This window comes from Cydia strobilella, chromosome 14, assembly GCF_947568885.1.
Source record: "Cydia strobilella chromosome 14, ilCydStro3.1, whole genome shotgun sequence".
Classification (NCBI taxonomy): domain Eukaryota; kingdom Metazoa; phylum Arthropoda; class Insecta; order Lepidoptera; family Tortricidae; genus Cydia; species Cydia strobilella.
In genome coordinates, this window is record NC_086054.1 from 11,542,600 (window position 1) to 11,561,222 (window position 18,623).

General features: G+C 36.2%; 1 protein-coding gene across 1 annotated transcript in view; it reads right to left on the bottom strand.

Moving 5' to 3' along the window:
• LOC134747208 (myotubularin-related protein 13) overlaps positions 1 to 18,623 on the bottom strand; it is a 79,256-nt gene that overhangs the window by 42,761 nt on the left and 17,872 nt on the right. The window contains exons 4-6 of the mRNA XM_063681809.1: positions 1,133 to 1,246; positions 415 to 634; positions 65 to 306 (exon numbers count right to left, since the gene is read on the bottom strand). Coding sequence (XP_063537879.1) covers positions 65 to 306; positions 415 to 634; positions 1,133 to 1,246 — 576 coding nt within the window. The remainder of the gene's footprint in view (positions 1 to 64; positions 307 to 414; positions 635 to 1,132; positions 1,247 to 18,623) is intronic.

Sequence of the window (18,623 nt, forward strand, 5' to 3'; positions counted from 1 at the left end):
TACAGCCATACTAGCGGAAGTACTAGGTGAAGACTTATTGAATTGATCGAAGTTAAACCCTTACCAACTCCGACACCTCCTCCTTTAAGCTGGAGTGGACTCCAATAAGGAAGGGCGTGGGCGTCGCCAGCACCTCCACCAGGCCGGACGGCAGCAGCGGTATGTACACGTGCGCGTAGCGGAACGGAAACATGAGCGCGGCAAGGGCTCTACAGGCGGCCGCTAGGCGCGCTGCCGCGAGGGAGACTAGCAGGACTTTGTGCTCGGACATCACGGCGCACCAGAGGGTTACGGAGTTGTGGATGCCTGAAAAAATTTGAAATCAGTTATTTATGGAAAAAATTAACAATAGACTTTTCGTAAAATAAACAGGTCGACGATCGCTAGGGCGGGGTCCTACACTTTTCTACTCACCTAATAATCGTAGTAGCATGTGCACGGATGTATGTGTGACGGGCAGCGGCGGTGCGGCCGGAGGTTGCAACGCCTGGCGGTCGCCCGCGCCGATGCTGAATCGGACCTGCGGGCCACCCGCTGGAGGTACTAATACGCAGCCCAGCAGGTTGCCCACCAATGTCTCCAGCGGTACGCCCAGGTTCTCTACCCATACTGTGTAGATAATGCCTAAGCAGTTCTGGAAAATAAAATAAACCGTTCTTAGTAAAGTTAATAGCTTGATCTGCTTGATTTATAGACTTGCCAAGATTTACCTTTGTAATACCAACTATTTATTGCCGTTTAAAATTCTAGTACAAAAAGAAAATTGAGAGCGACTAAGTCGAATTGTATGCATTATGGAAGCGGCCGTAAAAATGGCAAAGCATTGTTAATTCGTCACGTCAATTTCCGTTACGCGGAAAACCGTAACGAATTCATTATTTATAATTTATAAACTGCATTGAATGGAACGGCGAACTAAAGTTAAAGTGCCGGATATCTTATTAAAAGACCGGCTTTACCCGAAAGGTGTCCAGGTAGTCCTGCCGCGACACTATGACGAGGCACTTGGGCGCGTACATGATGCTGTGGGTGTGGTGTGTGATGTTGGCCACAAGCCGCGGCTCCAACGACTCGTCCCTTGAGTGTACACGATACTATTGATACATTGAGCTACATTAAGTGATCTTTTTACCCGAAAGGTGTCCAGGTAGTCCTGCCGCGACACTATGACGAGGCACTTGGGCGCGTACATGATGCTGTGGTGCGTGATGTTGGCCACCGGCCGCGGCTCCAAAGACTCCTCGTCCTGCAACAACAAGTATATTAGTTTAGCAATGCTCGGCTAGATGGCGTAGAATACAAGGTAGCAATTGAGTCAAAAACGTTCCGGAAAACGAGCGTTTTTAATCCAATTTGTAAGTCGCACTTTAGGAATTTCTTTGAAATTGTTTTAAGCAGGAAGCTCTAATGCAAATCCAAGTTATGCAAGACATTCACATTCACTAGGCACATGGCAAAAGGCATGCGGCAGTAAAGGAAAGAGACACGCATTTGTATGTAAATTATATGTTTACTAATTTGGATAGTTACTATTAAAATTGGGATTAATCCGTGAAGTATCTTCCTTTTATCCCGTATTTTTTCAATTCAGAAATTTCATGAACTCTAGGGCCATATACAATTTAGGCAATAGCATGTTATTGCTGCGGAGTTTATCCAACATGCGTTACTTTACATTCGCTTTAAACTACTTTAAGAATGAATTTGTGGTTGGCTTTATACCAATATTTATTAATAAAAATAATATATTTATTTAATAATAAATTTCACTACAGTTAGAGCTACATATTCAAAAATTTTGCGGTTTTAATTAAATAAAATCACTACGTGACACTGCTGGTTCTAAACTATCATTATATAAGTATTCTGAGTGATGCCATTCCTACAAATTGCTAACATAAAAGTCACTAGGTAAAATACAAATAAATCGTCACTACTTATAATTTTACAGGGATTTACTAACGCCTAGAAATAATGACATCATCGTTTTACTAAAAAATAATAATCTTTACGTTTTAGTGTTCATTACGTTTGCGCCGTCATATTTAAAACCAAAAGGATTACAAGTACAAAATACGGCAATAATTACGGTTTGAAATCGAATACTCTGATATAAATTTCAGACCACGGGTTTACGATCAATATCGCCGCTATACTTACTCAACCTCGTATCTGCAACACTCATTTGATGACAAAAACACCCGTATTCCGAATAAAAGAAAAGCGACATTTCCATCAAATGATTGTTGCCATTTGCAGATATGAGGTTGAGTAAGTATAGCGACGATATATTGTATTGTAATATCCTTGGCGCAACCCTTTTTACGTCAAATACGTGTTTCTCTTGAATACCCATTTGCGGCAGCATATGTATATGTAATCGTCTGTATAAGCAGTTGCTACACATCCATCAGTATAATCTAGTACAGACCATGCATTAATTATAAAACAAAGAGGGAACTTGCGTAGGACCGGAATGTGTGAGGAAAAAACAGTTACCAGTTAACGTTTGCATTGTAGTGTTATATAGAGTATGACTACCTTCCTTAAACACGTGATCGTAATTGTTCGAGTGTCAAAATGGCATACCTAATGTCCTGATTATTGTAACAGGTACCCTGTATATTAGGTACTCATATCACCCAATTCCCAAGTCAAAATGTACGCAATGTTAACGTGCATTACTTATGTACAGTCAGTACTGGCAGTTAAATAACGTACACACTCTGCTGCGGACTACCTTTAAGCTAGTGTGTGTCCTCCTCACTTTTATTTGTACAGACTTAGCTCTAGCATCTGCTCGTGTAATAAAACTCCTAGCTGAGCAGAAACCGCGTTCACTGCCATTCATCTCCGAGGGAGCGTCGCCGGCGAAGTTTCCGTTGTAATTAAGCCGCTCTTATTACCGTTTTCGCTGGGATAATTTGCCGGGAAAGTGCGTCTATGACTTGAAATCCCAGTATATACAAATAACATTATTCCTTCGCTGGATCTCGAAAATATTATGTACTTGAATTTTCAGCAAGACAAGCCAGCAAAGGAAAAAGTCTGAAAACTGTACATTTGTACCGCCTATATTATATGTCGATGAAGGGAACAACGGCAAAATTAAGTGCAAACACCAACACATTTACCTCTTTAAGTGTTATACTTTATAAGTGATCTTTTCAGGTACTGGTTTTTTAGATATATGACATGGTTACATGGAAAGGCGCGCTGTACGAATCGTCGACGATCCCAAACTCACAAGCGGTAAGGAGAGACTTCGCCTCCTTGTGTGTGTTCTACCGCTTGTACAATGGGCTGTGCTCTGAAGAATTGTTTGACATGATGCCCACGGCCACTTTCTATCACCGCACCGCTCGCCATCGGCAGGGTGTTCATCCTCACACCCTAGCACCTAAATGGTCGCGTACTGTGCGGTTTAAGAGGAATTTCCTCCCGCGTACGCTTCGGCTGTGGAATGAGCTCCCTGCCGAGGTTTTCCCGAGGGGCTACAGTATGGGGTTCTTCAAAAAAGGAGTGTACAGGTTTTTATTCTTTGTTCTTTATTCTTTATTGTATTGCAGGCATGTTCATAATACATTAGGTGTTACAGTTTGAGGATGGTAGGTACATGACACCCTGTCAGGGCACTCAATTTTCTTAAGTCTAGGTAATTACATGCATCTCATACAAATAGCAATAAAATTTATATTTATAATTTTATATTTTATCGAAGTTCGTTTAGGAAATTAGTAAAATAATGATGCTAAATATTTAATGTTAAATGTTTAAAGGGTCGGCAACGCGCGTGTAATACCTCCGGTGTTGCAGGCGTCCATAGGCTACGGTAACTGCTTACCATCAGGCGGGCCGTATGCTTGATTGCCACCGACGTGGTATAAAAAAAACCTAGGTGTACGACACGCACTTGGCCGATGTTTTTTTAACCGACTTCAAAAAAGGAGGTTATCAATTCGACCGTATTTTTTTGTATGTAACGTCATAACTCCGTCATTGGTGAACCGATTTGGAAAATTGTTTTTTTTGTTTGAATGTGTATACTCTTAAGTTGGTCCCGTTTTTTTAAACAAAAGACTTGAGCAATAGCAACTAGGTTGCCGCACGTCAATTATTTAGTCACAAAAGTAATAAGCGCAAATAACGTTCATAAGAATAAAACCTTCTTCTTCTAAATGCTTTTGCTTTTACCAAAGATAGATATAACTCCGTAATAGATGGATACAGTCTAAGGAAAAAACGTGCCTCGAAAATCAAGAAAATTTGATTCTCGTTCAGAGGGCGCTACTAGTTTTGGCCTACAGTCGTATAGATGGCGTTGACGGTTTCGTTTGTTATTTAACAATTTTAACGCATATCAGTGAAAGAACATGGGTCAAAATCATAAAAATAATTAATGCAAATAAAAAAAATCATTTATCTATATTTAAATACATTCTATCGTATTTTTATAAATCTTCATTTTTAGTTTTAAAGTGTGTCGACAGATGGCAGTGAATTTACTGGGGTTACAAAATTTACTATGACAGTAACGCTCTAGTATCAGTTACTCTATGCTTTTACCTTATTCACATTACAATTTGTCTCTGCTTTGAGCTTGAAATCTAGTGTAAGTAGACCTCGAGCTCCAAAACAACTTCCAAGAGGGGCTGCCACTTCGCTGCCCCAATATTACAGGGTTCTATGTCTAACCAAACACCAGGGTTTCTGTATTTTTGAATCCTGAAGTATTTATTTTTATTTCATCGTTAAATATGTCTAATGTAGTATTGCCTTAAATGGCGATTTGATATAATTGATCAGTTTCCTTATATTATAAATGTCTGTAAATATTTAAATAAGACAAATATTTTTTATCTACATCAATATTATTCTATTGAGGGAGGTTATGACCTCCCTATAATATATTCAGAAACGATAAGCTAATGGCCTATATTAACAAACCTGTATCTGTGGGTGCATCGTAATTTTAACTTTACGTTATCGATAACCGATACCTTTATTACATTCAAATTTAGAACACCTCTGCGAAACAAAGAAATTTGATTTGGCCTCTATTCTAATATCAGTAGATGACGTTTTGTTCGAAATGAAGTGTCAGTTTCAAACAATTTGGTAAAATTTCGCATGTTACTTGATGTCGAACGATATGGTAGTCGGCCCCCGACTCTAGTTTGACTCTGAATTAAAAAAAAAAACAAACGGATGCGTGATATGCAAAGAAGTTTGCAATTTTGCATTACCGTTCTTAATTAGTTTGTAAGTATTAAATTACTTTGTTTTGTTGAAGCTCATGAACTCATTATATTGATGTAGATAAAGCAGTGTATGTAAACTGTACATAATTAGGCGTTAAATACTTGTGTGATCCTATTATTTAACTCATTTCATTCGTTTCATAAACCCACACTCGTATTTTAATGCCATTCATTATGTAGCAGTCACATAGACTACTATATTGAGACAGAGATTATTACGGGTTGTCTTCAAATATTGCTAAAACAACAACTACACGTATATTTAGGTGAAACCTGCACATAAATAGTTCGCAGCGCCGTGCCTTTTAACATCGTGTTTTACGTATATTGTATTACAAACATATTTATGCCAGAAAGCAATCTGGTATCCAGTTGCCTCACACCTAATAATAATACGCGCATATATTGCAAGTATAAAGGGGCCCACTGACTATCAGTCCGCCGGTCGATATCGGCCGGTCAGTTGTTCGGAGCTGTCAAATTTTTGTTCTAACTGACAGGCCGATATCGTCCGGCGGACTGATAGTCAGTGGGCTCCTTTAGTAACTACAGAAGTGTTCGAGTGATTTGAATATCCGTAATTAAGGATATTTTTTTTTACCACTGCTTAAACATTGGTCTTGTCTAATCCTTTAACGGTCCAGATTATAAGAAATCCTCAATTCAAGCCTCATTGCCACCTTAAGTACTAAAAATTTTGCTTAAGGAAAAAAATACAAAAAGATGAGGTGGTCATGCTTTCCTTATAATATCGTATTGTGTCTATAAAGGGTTAAAACCAGCCTCGCCCTAGCCAGCAAATAGTTAAAATAGTTTAGCAAAAATTAAAAGGTATCAGAGAATAATAACTGATTAATTTTTCTTTGAACGTAGGCTCTGTCAATAAAAGTAATCTAATGATATGCATGCATGTTAGATTTCACGTATCTAAATGTGTTGGAAACATTTATAAAACCTAGACTGAACAAAAATAAATGTTCTAAAGTGAAGGCCTGTACTAACAATCGCTCTACAAGTATGACTAGCGAGAAGAAGTTATGTCATTACAAAGATTGCTACGCTAAAGCGCCAGGATCTCAAAAGTCCCTTTGAAAAGTTCGCTTTTGTGTACATTTTCGTCGAAAAAGTTTCTAGAGGCGCTTTTGAAAATGACTAGCGAGATTTATCATGAACACTAAGAACAGGGAAGCTAGGAGTTTGTAAAATGCCTTGTAATTATGTTTGAATAAACTGATTTTTGGAGATATCTGGTAGAACTTTTTTAGTACGAGTACCTCTACGCTTCGGAGATATACCCACTACGTACGTAAATCACGTTAAATCTTATCTTATGGATTGTGGTACGTTTTTATATATAAAGAACGTTCAAAACGTAAACAAAACGTTCGATTCAATTTACAGTAAATACGACTGTACATAGCAGCCCACCGGAGATGTGATCAACTGATCAAAGCACCAGAGCATTCCCTTGCGCGTTAACGCAGATACGACCACGTAAACAAACTGCCAGCAACTAAAATCTCAAACACTTTGCAAATAAGTAAAATACAGTGACTTCGTACTAATATCTACATATACTTGTACATATAAATAAATTGAGTCGGTTTTTTTTTTACAAAGATTTGCGAGACAGTCTATTCCGCGCCAGACCGAATACAAGGCGTAATTTTACTTTAGCTAAGGGCAAATGATACCACAGCGATAATCACGGTTAAATAACGAACATTTTGGAAATACCTATAGCTATAGTAGACCGTCCAATAATGGCTTCTTATTTGCGCACAAATTTGTTCTATTGTGTGACAACATATTTGTATTATTTGCGAATATTTTCCCCAACATCAGAGTCGGTAACGTACATCACGAAACGCCATAAGGTACAAGGGAGAAAATCGAGCCAAGGTTATTTACTAGAGTATTAGCTCATTCGTGATTACCGGTCGGTATTCGTAATTGTGTTTACCAAGGTTGTCGAAGAATTATTACGGGTAACGTATGTGTTAGCGTCGAGATGTTGAGAGGATGAAAAAGATTGTTTATAGATTGATTTGTAAGATTGGTTCACGTTGTAAAATTCTACAGTGCTCCGTTTATATTTACTTATAGCTTAAATCCTTGCTTGTTTAGGAGAACATCTTATTGCCTATGTACTTATATTTTCGAAATTGCTAGTATACATTGAACAATAAAATACTGGATAAAGGTCTTCCTAGGTAACCTGTTTGCGCGTCAAAATTTAACAATTTTGACTAAATTATTCAACTATATTCTATAAAAAAACATTTTATGATACATACGAGTATTTAACTAACATTGGCTGTTTAGTTTTTTTTTTTCAGTCACACTCGAATATGTGAAGAAAACGCAATGAAGCATACGTATTTCATTTTCCTTACGAACGTTTATGATTATGACGTTGTTATGGAAACATGCACCGTTTGGCCCATTCGCTCCGCGATACGAAACACCTGAAACCTTATCGACAGGCTGCATTAAAACAAACTTGGCCTAATAAAGGCGAGCACATTTCTGTAAAATAATATTTAAAAAATTGAGCATGAAATTTAATGTAACTGAACCATGATTTACACTTTGTCATATAGAGTTGGTAAGTCATTTGATTCTTTGTAATACAAGCTAGAGGTTCAGGGGCTTTTTGACACGTGAAATCGACGATTACACGGAGATGATGTCACCAGCGATGTAACAAAATTATATTTATTTGAAATAGGTACCATAAATAAATCTTCGAGATGACGCGGACCTACGGGGAAATCGTTATTCGAGTGATCGAGATATCACATAAGCGACAATATCGCGAGACGAGCTTTTATTACAGTTACGTCTGATATCCGCCCTCGCCTCGTCCAAGTCTCTTTGTCCGAGCAAAGCAGATAGTCATGTCACGCGACGATCGAAGTTGTCTCTATTTTTAGTAGCAAGTTCTTTAGTAGAGGTTTTAGCTAGTGTCAAAAAAATCTGCAGCCTAAACATCAACTACATTAGACAGATCTACATAGACATTTCACACACAAGGAAGATAGCGCTTAATGCCTGCCCACCCCTGATGGAAAACCACACAGTGCCAGAACAACATTAACGGCTTCTACTCAAAGGGATGTAACCGTCAAACAGTTCCTGCCATCGAAGACTCAGTTAAGTGATCATTATTGAACCGTATTACAATGGGCTAAGGCTTAGAAATGGTTAGTCGAATGTACGAAGTATGCCCTACTGAAGGAACAACGCCCGTGGCGCCCAATAAATCTATTTTAACAAGCGATATCCAAACAGAGCGTTACTCACACGTGCCCATAAAGCTGAAAGCGATCAAACCGCTCTGGCTATAATCGAACAGCGAATAAAAAGACTATTCCAGTAACTGGAGTTGCAACAAATTTCTATTTTTCCCCAAATCCTAAGTGAAGATGCCTTTTGGCTTTTATTGTTGCGTGACGAAAATACAAAAATCAAAAATAGAAAAAAAAAACTTTGGTGTTAGTAAAACAATTGTAGTACTTTTAGGGTTCCGTACTTCAAAAGGAAAAAACGGAAACCTTATTATACCCCACTTTGTTGTCCGTCCATCCGTCTGTCTGTCAAGACACTTTATCTCGGCAACGTGTGGAGGTATCGAGTTAAAATTAAAACCATATACTCAGGTCTACAGTCCCATGAAGCAGTGAAAAAATCTAACTGTTCTTCTAAGTAAAGTAAACAAAAGATACGGCCGTTTATGCTACAAAAAAATCCGACACTCTCAAGAGTCACAAGGGAATCAAAATTTTAAGGGTACTTCCCGTTGACCTAGAACCATGAAATTTGGCAAGTAATATCGTCTTACACTATAAATACAGGGAAAAATCAGAAAACTGTAAATTTGTAATAAAAAAAATCTTGTTCTAGACAAGCTTTCAATGCTTTGCAATACAATATTACTCGTGAAGTGCAAATATGATCTGCACTGAATCTGCAGAATATTCGTTTTGTTTTGTCCGTCAACACTATAGTATCGACATGTAATTAGGCTAATTACCATCAAAAACACCTCCAAAATATCTACCAATGAAATTAATTCAGAAATTAGAAGTAAATCATTCTATATTTCGACCCAAATAGTTAATTACAATAACAGACATTCCGGATTGATTTTTATTGTGAAGATAATAGAGTCCGTTTGGCTCAGGGCTCAGCAGTAGTAATAAGCATCGCGTGACAAGATCAGTAGGACGAACAATAAAAAGCCTAAAGCACTGACACATTTAAGTATTAATAGATGGGTCTGAGGACGAGTGCGCTATGTTGTTTCTTGATATGTGGAGTACAATCATCCACACGATAAATTGACAATTCATAAATCTTATAGCAAAAACATAAGATCCACCGGTGCAGGTCAATTCAATTATACTTAGTAATAATATAATATATTATATTATATATATAAAATATAAATTCGTTTCATAAAAAAAGATAATTCAAATAACTGTTGTTCTATGTAGCTTTTAAAATATACATTTAATAATTGGATTACAAAAATTGAGATTTTAATTGAGAATTAAAATATTGAAGTATTATAAATTACTCGCGGCTTTTTCAACGGGGATCATTTTTAAAGGTATAAATTGTACGGTACGGAGGAGCATGTTAGACTTGACAGATACGCCATCTTTTTTTAAATAAATCAATTCGTCATTTGCTAATAACTATTGCATTACAAGGATAACCACTTTTAGTACGCATTTAATTATTACAATGGTTATAACGCATTGAAAAACGCTCAATTGTGGTCAACCGTAGCCTACATTAACTAGTAACTACTTATAAAACTATACATAAAAACAGAATAAAACATAGTTTACTTTTTTTTTAATTATTTGTAGAAATACAAATGTAGTAAACCAATTATGATAATGTTTCTTTCTAGCTTTCTAAACGTCATTTGCATGAATTGTTACTTGAGTGCCTGTAAAACAGAGCACTTTCTTATAAAACAAAACACAGCACTAAGGAAATGAAACACCCTACTACATTTTATCGTAAATCGTAAGCCGCATCCGCCATAAGAATAAAACTCTATTTAAGTACCGCCCAGTCTTCCGCATTTCCTTAAGTGCTACTGACGATCAGACGAAAAGTTGTAACCACTTTTCGTCTGTTACTGGCTTTTCGCTTTGGTCACGTATCTTAAACTCGAAGTTATTGAAAGGTCAAAGAAAGAAGACATGTTACGGAAATACATTAAGAGAAAATTAGATTAAAATAAAAATGTATTATTCGCTATGTACAAGTGCATGATAGGGAAATTTAAAGCGATGACGATATTGACGATGAACGGCGAGGCAACTAGTGTGGTCCATGCGTGTTCCGTGACCTTTAATGTCTACAGCTTGACGCTTGACCACTATGAGATAACTTGTAGGTAGGTATAGCCGTCATTTTGATTCGCGCTTAATTTGGCTTCCCATCACTAACATGCTAGACTCAAACTACGAAATTTCGAACAAATAACAAATGATTTAATATAACTTAGCAACCGCTGGCTGACCAATATGACTCCTATTACGAATAGCGGTAATAAATCGAGTTATACTGGACGATCTCATCATCGATTACGAATGTTCTGTCAATACATACCCACTAGTAATTAAAACGGGTCACATAGTAACAATACCCGTACAAACTGACTCGTCTAAATTGCCATTGAGTGTAGATAGCACACCCATCAAGCCGGCCCCTGAGCTTCAATTAACAGAGACGCAAAAACGCGTACAATAAGCAATACTTCTTAACCGACCGTCGGTGGACCCTATGGCTTGGCAATAAAGTTTACCAACGTTTAGTGTGAACGATTGTAAATTGGACGTTGCAAAAAAAAATCCTCATAACGTTATAAGGTACCGCTTCAATGATTTGTGGTTATATTTATTTTGTAATGAATGTAATGTGATTGCAAACATTGACGTTTGTTTTTACGTTTGTTTGTGAGGGTAAACAAACCACGTGGTAGAAATGACAACTTTGATTTTGATTAACTAATCGGTGGTTCGATTTACATATTCCACTAATCTTCAAAAAAAACTTGAGTGGGTTATAAAATACGTAACACATTTTTTGTATGTTTTTTTTTTTCAATTTTAGTTCATTACTAATTAGGTATAGCTATTCTATAGCAATATTGATTAAAAGGAAAAATCAATTTCGAATTATTCTTTTTTTTGTGACTATCAAATCTAACCTTCATAATTATGACTCAACATAGCTAGTTTTTATAGTCACGTCAAGCGTGATAAAACATGGGTACAAATTAATTTATTGAAGTACTTAGGGAAAATGTGCAGTTCATATTGTTTTTGTTGAAACCTTTGGCCTAAATTCAGCAGTTCAAACAAACCCCGTAAATATAACACTTCAAACAGCCCATAAACAACACGTACATTCCATATCGTCCGTCAAAACTCGACGCCAATCCATTTAGATGCGCTCCATAACATATTATGGTTAAAACATCATCGTTGGGCATATCGAAGGATAACTTAACATACGTCCTATCACGCAGCGTTTTCGTATAGTAAAATAGACCTTAGTTGTGAAGTAATAAGGTGCGTATTAAGTTGACATGAAAATGTAGAGTATGAGCATGTTGGAGATATATGATTACTGAAACAATTGGTCTTAGAAGCGAGGCCGTCGAACCTTACAAGCGATGCTGCTAGTTGTCAATAGACTGATATTAATAATGTTTAATTATTAACTTTTACGACTATATATTTCCTTACTCCTTTGTAGTAAAGTACGGACACTTTACGAACCGTACAAATACAAAACTTTGCTCACTTATTTTGCCTTTCAAATGTTTTATCATCCCTTTCTCTTAAATACATGCCTTTGTCTTGTACGACAGATAGTAATGAAATGCATGGAGCGATAGAAGCCTTTTCATTTCTATGGATATTCTAAATCGATGATCATATGTGTTCAAAAAACGATACAGCAGTAGATGCAATACTTTTTAGCCGGCATTTATAAACTAATACATAAAAAAAATTGGTAAGTATATTTTCATCGCATATGTTAGTATATAGTACTCGTATCCAAATTCTGCTTCCGCTATAAAGGGGACATTCACTACTGTCTATGTTACGATTACAAAAAAATATTTATTGGAAGTCGTTCACTGTTTTTAATAGAAATTACACTAAGTTTTAATAAGTGTTTTAAGAAATCCAATTCAAATAAAGGTTCATATTACTTTGTACATTATAACCCTGCCGAGGGATTCAGGTTTATATATTGTAAATAATAGACTTATATAGGGTGGGCCAATTGCATTTTAACGAAAGACGTCAATACGAAAAGAGAATTTATCACTGGCCCACCCTATATTATGATAATTACAAAACATTAAATCATTTTACGGTTTAAACTCACTTGTTTTAGTCACTCGCGCGACATGTTTCGGAGAGCCTAGGTCTCCTTTCTCAAGCACTAATAGTACGCAACACACGGTCGTCGTGAACGCTGCTCGCACTATTAGTGCTTGAGAAAGGAGACCTAGGCTCTCCGAAACATGTCGCGCGAGTGACTAAAACAAGTGAGTCTAAACCGTAAAATGATTTAATGTTAGCATGTCTCACAACAGTTTAAATTCGATTACAAAACATACTCGTATCTCGTATATAATACGTTTTAAATCGTGAGGTAGCTATCGAATTATCTATAATACTAGCAATCTGAATACTTAATAGGTGCTTAAAATGTATATATCCTATAACCTTGTGATTTCATTGATTGAGAAAGTGTAATCCGGATCGATAAGACTGCATCGGATCGATAATTCGCAAATGAGAATATTATGCTTGCAATGTAGGTACTATGTATTGTCTGTTGTAGTTTTATCATAAATTCATAATTATTACTAAAATAATTTAAACTGCCTTTTTTATGTATTTTTTTATTATTTTTATGAGGCCCATGAACTTTTCTGTAGGACAAAATTTTTGGCTCTAACCCAAGGAAATGCAGACTAGTTCTAGATCTATAACAAGCCATTGTATTAATGTAGGCCTCATTATTAATGAAATACGAAGAAAGTTTACTTTATTGAAAAAGTATTTTGGCACTAGTTACACTAATCCAAATTTTCTGTCTGTTGGGTTACAGTACAGTTATGTAGAGTATACGCGTGTTTCGTGTTTCAGCTGCCTAATTTCTTCAGTCACATCACTCGTCAAGTATTTCTACATTTTATTGATAACGTAAAATAAAAATACCCAATCATTGGCCCTTTAAAGTACAGTAACACTACTGCCCTTAATTAAGATAGAAATGCCATTATTGGTCTATTGGAATGGGAACCAAACCAACCTTAGTATTGCTTTATTATATTTCCGATTGTTTACATGACCCCTACTTTGAAATTACGCATCTTTTGACAAATTAGTTATAGTTTGTCAAAGGACTGTCTCATTTCAAACATATACAGAGAGAATCATACTATCTTTGTCTTACACTAGTACTAGCACCCAAAAGAATAGGATGAGTATAGTCTTTTTGTTCTTATTTACTGACAAGATTTGCTTGACCAACTATACGTTGTGAACTCGTGCAACACAGCAACAGCACGTTTTACTTTCGCTTTACATTGTGGTGTTCTGGTAAATCATTTAGTCGCCCTGTTTAACAACATCCGGAGACAGGGCGCTACGTAAGACAGCCTGTTCACTGTTTAGAATAACGCATGTTTTGCGTGGACAGGCTTGTATTTACAACACGGAGGTACAGAATAAGTAATAGACGGAGGTTCACGTTTTGGTTTAGGTGTGTTGAATACACTAAATATTATCCAATAGGTGGAAGGGAATGATACTCATTACCATAAGCGAACTTGAATAAGATTGGTAAGCGTAAGTTAATATTATATTGGAACATAACAAATCAGTTTGCCTTACTTGGTTTAGGTTCAATTTTTCGCCATTTTCTCCTAGTATTGGTTTTTATCCTTTTAAGTTGCGTGCTACATTTAGCATAGCGCCTTATATTAATTGAATATTTTTCCATCATTTACTTAAATGTTTCGTTTGACAATTTTGCCTAGGTATTAGAATTTACAGGAAACAGCGTTTTTACCTAACGTGCATAGGCTGAGCTTATATAAATCTCAGCAGTTCGGTAGTGGGTTTATCGGCGCGTGGACTCCGCGGGCGACAGGAAATGCATAAATACGTTTTGGATGGCTTCACATATATATATAGCAAACATAAAATAAACCAATAATGAAACCGCAATATCATATATCATGCATACGCCAATATATTAGTCTTGTCATTTACCGGTTACGCGGTAACCCTAAGTTACGCGGTTAATGGCGGTTATCAGTGTGATATTTAAGTGAGACAGTGCTATAATCGTATATAGCGGATATAGCGATGTCCTACTCGCACATCACCGAAGCGGAGTACGGACCGCATCAAATGTAAAGACTGCACTGCGCGTGAATGCCGCTGACAGCAGGAAATTACCGCGGAGATTTGTATAAAGCTAGCGAGCGTCTGGTAGACTTCACAAATAATAAATATAAGGCATGAAGTAGGTAACTGAGTATACATAAAGTAAGCAGCGTAAGCAGGGTTTAGCGGTGCGACGATTCATCACCATAGAAAAACACATAAAAGCTGGGCGCGTCTAATTTGCAAATAATTATAAAACGTTGGCAATAAAAACAGATAAATAAACGGATTCTTTAAATCGCTTAGTATTCACGACGTTTTGTATTCCTTTGTGAGCTCGTCCGTAATATAATTTGAGGTGCCCTATTAATTCCCCGAGTAAAATTACGCCGATTTTCGTTACGCGGTCAACGATTCGCAGACGGGTCCTTTCCCTCTATAGGTACCTACGCACGTTGATTAAACCATAAAAATTACTATAATAAACATTTAATAAATGCTTTTACCTTAAGAGATAGCTAGACAGTTGAAATTTTCACAGATGGTGTATTTCTGTTGCCGCTATAACAACAAAAATACACCACAAAATGAAAAAACAAAATGAAATGAAATTAATATTTAAGTGGGGCTCCCATACAACGTGATTTTTTTGCCGTGTTTTGCGTAATGGTACAAAACCCTTCGTGCGCGAGTCCCTACTCGCACTTGGCCGGATTTTTTTAGATAAAGCTGTATATCCCACGTCACATCGCAATGACTTGTGTATGACTAATTTTCAAACGCGATAATTTTAATTTGTTACACAGTTATCACCCGCGTCACGCGCGTCTCATGAATGCTCTATTCTATAACTTTCTACTTGCTTTCGACATGTGCTTCCTTTTAGGACGTGCCTCTGAGCGTTCGCTCCGCTTTTGTACTAATCAATATCTATTCTAAATATGGTGATTTCAACTGCGTTTTGTTTACTTTTCGTCATTAAGTATAATAGTATTGATAGGCAGGGATAATCTTTTATAATATAGGTATTCAAGTAAATCGCAAAAGCCCTGTTACCATTTATATATTTGTAAATATAATTATATTTGTAGATGTTGCCACGTACTATGTTCATAATCACCCGCCTCACCCGGTCACCCAAAAAAAACCTTTCTATATCACCAAAAACTTGGCAGTTTGTTTTTGTGTACTGTGGTACCTACATAATATGCAAACTCCTTTAGTTATATCCTGAATATCATTTAAGAGGCCGGTGTCGATTTTAGTCGCAAAAATGTAAAATTGATAGATTTAGTCTGTGAAATTGTACACCTTTTGTTACCTAATTGAAATAACAAGTACTGGTTTCTATTAGCACGTCTTCTTATCTTGCCTTTTATCAGATAAATTTTTTGAAAGCAGACTCACTAAATTAGTAATGATTTTTTTTCTGATGGACGTTTAGGTAAACGCGCGTAAAGCACTGATTTTGTCGCTCTTATTTATAAATTTTGTAAAGTTTGGACTGTTAAAAACGGTAAATTTGTATTACACATATTCTGTACTTGACTTTTATCAGATTACATTTTTGTTATATGACTTAGAATTCGAGGAAATGAAAGTTAAACGAATTCAATTTTCTCCAGAAATTACTTTAAAACAAGTGACAATTTCTCTGAAAATCGACTTAATTTCAACGTAATTTTGATACTTAAACAATCTACAACATTTGCTGAAACTATTCTTATACATCAATTTGTATAATTTACCACCATAATTTTTTGATGAAATTTTAAAAACTGCCCCTTCTCTTCATATATTACCGGTGACGCACGCTCGCGACCTCATTATTAAAAGGCAAGATGAGAAGACGTGCTAATAGAAACCAATACTTGTTATTTAGGTATGACGTAACAAAACGTGTATAATTTCAACGACTAAATCTATCAATTTTACATTTTTGCTCCAAAATCGACACCAGCCTTTTAATGTTTACCACTACATACCTTTTCAATAAATATAAACAACGGAGAAAACACCCCTAAAAAACCTTGAATGGATTGAAAGATGTGAAGAAAATCGTTTTATAAAAAGTAATATATGTATATGTATAAAGTCACTCTTCTTTGATTCTGGGCTTAAGATGCAGCCGAAAACGAGTTCAGTTGATTGATAAGAAGATTAACTACCTCTATTGGGGTAAATCACGATCTTCTGGATTAGATTGGCTCAGGACCGGGATAAGTGGCGTACTCGAAGAGAGGCCTATGCTCAGCATTGGGCGATAAAAGGCTGATATGATGATGATGAAATCACGATCGTCTAATATTTAGCTATGCGCAATCACCCTTTGACATATCTTTGAAGAGCATTCGACTGTAACTAACTAACAAGCTTTACCTAATCGTACCTATCACTACAAGATAGCGAGCGATATTCGTATCTGACTAAACTACGACCAAGCCCACGTTCGATCAGACAAGGTTATTTGATAGACTAAATAGAGTAGGTAGATAAATAGGCTATCACGTATCAGCCAAAGCATACGATTAGGTACTAGGCCTTAGAAATGATACGACTTCATGTTAGAATAGAATGTTTAAGAAAATAAATACGACTGTCTGGAACTTCCTTTTAAAGTTTAGATTCCTTTTAAAAACTAAGTAAGATTTCGATGTAAACACGACTATTGTAATAAACATATGTATGCCTATATAGGCGCGCAATGCTGTGTGCTTAAGTTGCAATTTAATACTTTGAATAGATTGTTAAATGAAATTCAATGCCCTTACATGTTTTACTATCGGTACTAGTTGTAGCTAATACAAACAACTATTCTAGATACTCGGTATTGCTTACCAGTGCGATAATTTACGGTTGACAATTTAATTTAATTTTTGGACTTAAAAAAATATATTCGGAAATTATTTGGAAATCGGTCATAAATAGGTAACCAGAACCACAAAACTAAAAATAATTTTCATTCGATGTGAGATTCAAAACACAAACTTGAAACCTGTATGTATATGTACTATAAATCTGGCGATATACTATTTATACTCTATAGTCTATACTCGGTTGGCCGATTTAACTCTAAAAGTATAAAGTGTAAGTGCACGACGCACTCACGCTTCGTTTGTCTTTCCCCTTAAATTGAGTCACAATTAAAAACAAACTTGTTCTTTTGTGCCTCAATTATTTTCTGTTAAGACATGTGGGCAAAGCATAACCAGTAGTGAGTCATATGTAATATGGACCGGAGCGTATCTCCTGTTCGTTCACGAAGGGTGACGTCAGAGCTGTGTGACGTCATTTGTTCTCGTCATACCTATCAAAGGTCAGTGTTGTTTTTGCATGTTTAGCGACGTGATAAAAACATGTAAAAAAGGGAACAGTAGCTTTAATTTCATTTTTATGCATTATTTTTTATCAGTCAGCAGTTGAAGTTTATTTGGCAGTTTTTCGTGATACTCGCAGTCTCGCTTGAATCATCCTAAGGGACCTACAAATTATTATACCTAGCTGAGCCCTATAATTTATAAAGTTAAAATTTTACAAACCTAATGCGGCATTATTTTGAAAGAACTCTTTAGACTTAATACATTGTACTTTCTGAATGAATATGAAATTTGGAATTGTTTAAACCAGCTTCTGATATTTAAGTATCTACTTAAGTAGGTACTTATATCAAAGCGACTTGTTAAGCCACTTATTTCTACTGAATTGCATTGATTATCAAGTCACTTACATACATCGCAAAATTATTTTCAAACAGGTTATAAAACCAAAAAATGCCTACTGTTATAATTCATTTTGTTGACGACCGTCTTTATTGGCGTATTAATGACGACCTGACATCTTAATTAAGTTAATTATGTGTTAATGTTATGACTAGAATCGAACACGAGAAATTTAAACATCATGCTTGTTGTGATTA